We start from the raw sequence: 1,951 nt of genomic DNA on the forward strand, positions 1-1,951 counted from the left end.
CGGCCCCGGGGAGGCCCCTCTGAGAAGGGTGGTGTGTGCAGAGGGGCAGACGGGCTGCTGGGTGGCCTGTGCGAGATCGGGAGCGGCAGAGATGGGACCAAGGGGCCGGGAGGTCTGATGGGTGGGGTGGCGGAGTAGAGGGGCACCCAGTGGCCTGGGGAGCGCACAGAGGGGGAGGCAGCCAGGTCCTGGATGGTGGACGGGCCATAGCAGGGGCTTCCCAAGGAGGGGCCCTAGGAGCCTAAACAGCCCGCAGCGTCCAGGGCTCACGGACTGGAGGAGATGGAGGATGCAGGAGCCTGCGCAGCGTCCAGCTTCCCTCCTCCGTGTAACCTGCCCCTCTCTCCACCCGCCAGGCCTCAGCCACCTCCGGATGCTGGTGCTGCCGCCCCCCTGCCCTCAGCCCCCGGCGCTGGCCAAGGCGGAGGCCATGGAGGACCTGCCCCCTGGGACAGGCCGGTCCCCAGAACCCGGACCTTCCTCCTCCGCAGGATGCCCCCCGCCCTCCTCCCCTCCGAGGCCCAACCACTACCTGCTCATTGACACCCAGGGCGTCCCGTACACCGTGCTGGTGGAGGAGGAGGCTCCGAGGCAGCCCGGGCCAGCGGGGACTTCAGCCCAGAAAAAGTGCTACAGCTGCCCCGTGTGCTCCCGCGTCTTCGAGTACATGTCCTACCTGCAGCGCCACAGCATCACCCACTCGGAGGTGAAGCCCTTCGCGTGCGACACCTGCGGGAAGGCCTTCAAGCGGACCAGCCACCTGGCGCGGCACCACTCCATCCACCGGGCCGGCGGGGGGCGGCCCGGCAGCCACGCTGCACCTGCGGCCGCGTTAAAACGAGACGAGGTGGGAGGCAGCAGGTCGGTCGCTCGGAAATCCGATGAGCCGTAAACGGGTAGGAACAAACGGAGCTGGAACCAGAGCGGCTCTGGGAAAGCCGCCCGTTCCAGTGCCCGCACTGCCCGCGCCGGTTTATGGAGCAGAACACGCTGCAGAAGCACATCCGGTGGAAGCACCCGTGAGCCGGGCCGCCGGGCACCCCTGGTACCATGGGATCTGGGGGAGCCCGGACTCCTGTGGTTCTCAGACACCCGGAGGGCACCCGAGGCCGAGCTGTGGGGCCCTGGACACAGACACGGACCCCCCTGCTGCGGAGGCCAAGCCCCGCGGAGGGAGGAGCTCCAGAGTCACCGCGGGTCCCCGCGTTTTGGAGACAAGATGGGAACAAGACCACAGTTCTGAGTGGAGGCCTCCAGCCTCAGTGACGCCGGCTGCTCCAGGCTGGGCCCTGACAGGGGCCGTGGGTGGGCCGCTGGGCGTGGACATTCTCTGGCCTGAAGATGTGGTTGGGGGCCATCGGGAACCCACTCCATCTCGCTGAGGCCTCCATGCGGATGTTGGGGGCGGGGCTCCAGACCTGGCGCCCCCTCCGCCAACCCCCCCCCCCAACTCGAGCCAGGGACTGAGAGTAGCCACCCAATAAACCCGTTTTCTACTTTGAGCACTAGAAGCTTCTTTTTGGACCGAGGCTTGGTCAACCCGCTGCCCGGCAGGGAGACTCAGCGAGTGCCTGGCCCAGTTGGTCTCGGCTTGCCTGAGAGGGAAGGGGCCAGTCTGTGCTTCGCTCCTCAGGACCTGTGTCATAGGCAGTGGTTTTTAAAAAAATATAATTTTTTTATTGATTTACGAGAGAAAGGGAGATAAAAACATCAGTGATGAGAATCATGGATTGGCTGCCTCCTGCACGCCCCCCACTGGGGATCGAGCCCAGAACCCAGGCATGTGGCCCTGACTGGGAATCGAACCCGGACCTCTGGCTCCTAGGTTGATGCTCAACCACTGAGCAACACCTGCTGGGCCCAATATTTGTTTAAGTCGACACTGCCTGGGCCCCCAGAGTCCTGGTTCAGTGGAGAGTCACAGTGCCACACCATCTGTTGTCTACTTTAG

The 1,951-nt window shown here is 65.1% G+C and overlaps 1 protein-coding gene across 1 annotated transcript; it reads left to right on the plus strand.

Annotated features, from left to right (window-relative positions):
• The first annotated feature begins 38 nt into the window (after positions 1-38).
• ZNF581 (zinc finger protein 581) lies at positions 39-1,502 on the plus strand. The gene is made up of 2 exons (XM_015569473.1): positions 39-888; positions 939-1,502. The coding sequence occupies exons 1-2, from the start codon at positions 290-292 to the stop codon at positions 1,021-1,023; spliced, it is 684 nt and encodes a 227-aa protein (XP_015424959.1). The 5' UTR covers positions 39-289; the 3' UTR covers positions 1,024-1,502.
• Positions 1,503-1,951: the final 449 nt, after the last annotated feature.

This window comes from Myotis davidii, unplaced genomic scaffold (assembly GCF_000327345.1).
Source record: "Myotis davidii unplaced genomic scaffold, ASM32734v1 scaffold326, whole genome shotgun sequence".
NCBI classification, from domain to species: Eukaryota; Metazoa; Chordata; class Mammalia; order Chiroptera; family Vespertilionidae; genus Myotis; species Myotis davidii.

What these genes read in the sequence shown, in the direction of transcription:
- ZNF581 (XM_015569473.1), top strand. Translation starts at nt 290, where the DNA reads ATGCAGGAGCCTGCGCAGCGTCCAGCTTCCCTCCTCCGTGTAACCTGC. An exon ending in GCTCGGAAATCCGATGAGCC is followed by an intron (nt 889 to 938) that starts GTAAACGGGTAG and finishes GCTCTGGGAAAG; the next exon opens with CCGCCCGTTCCAGTGCCCGC.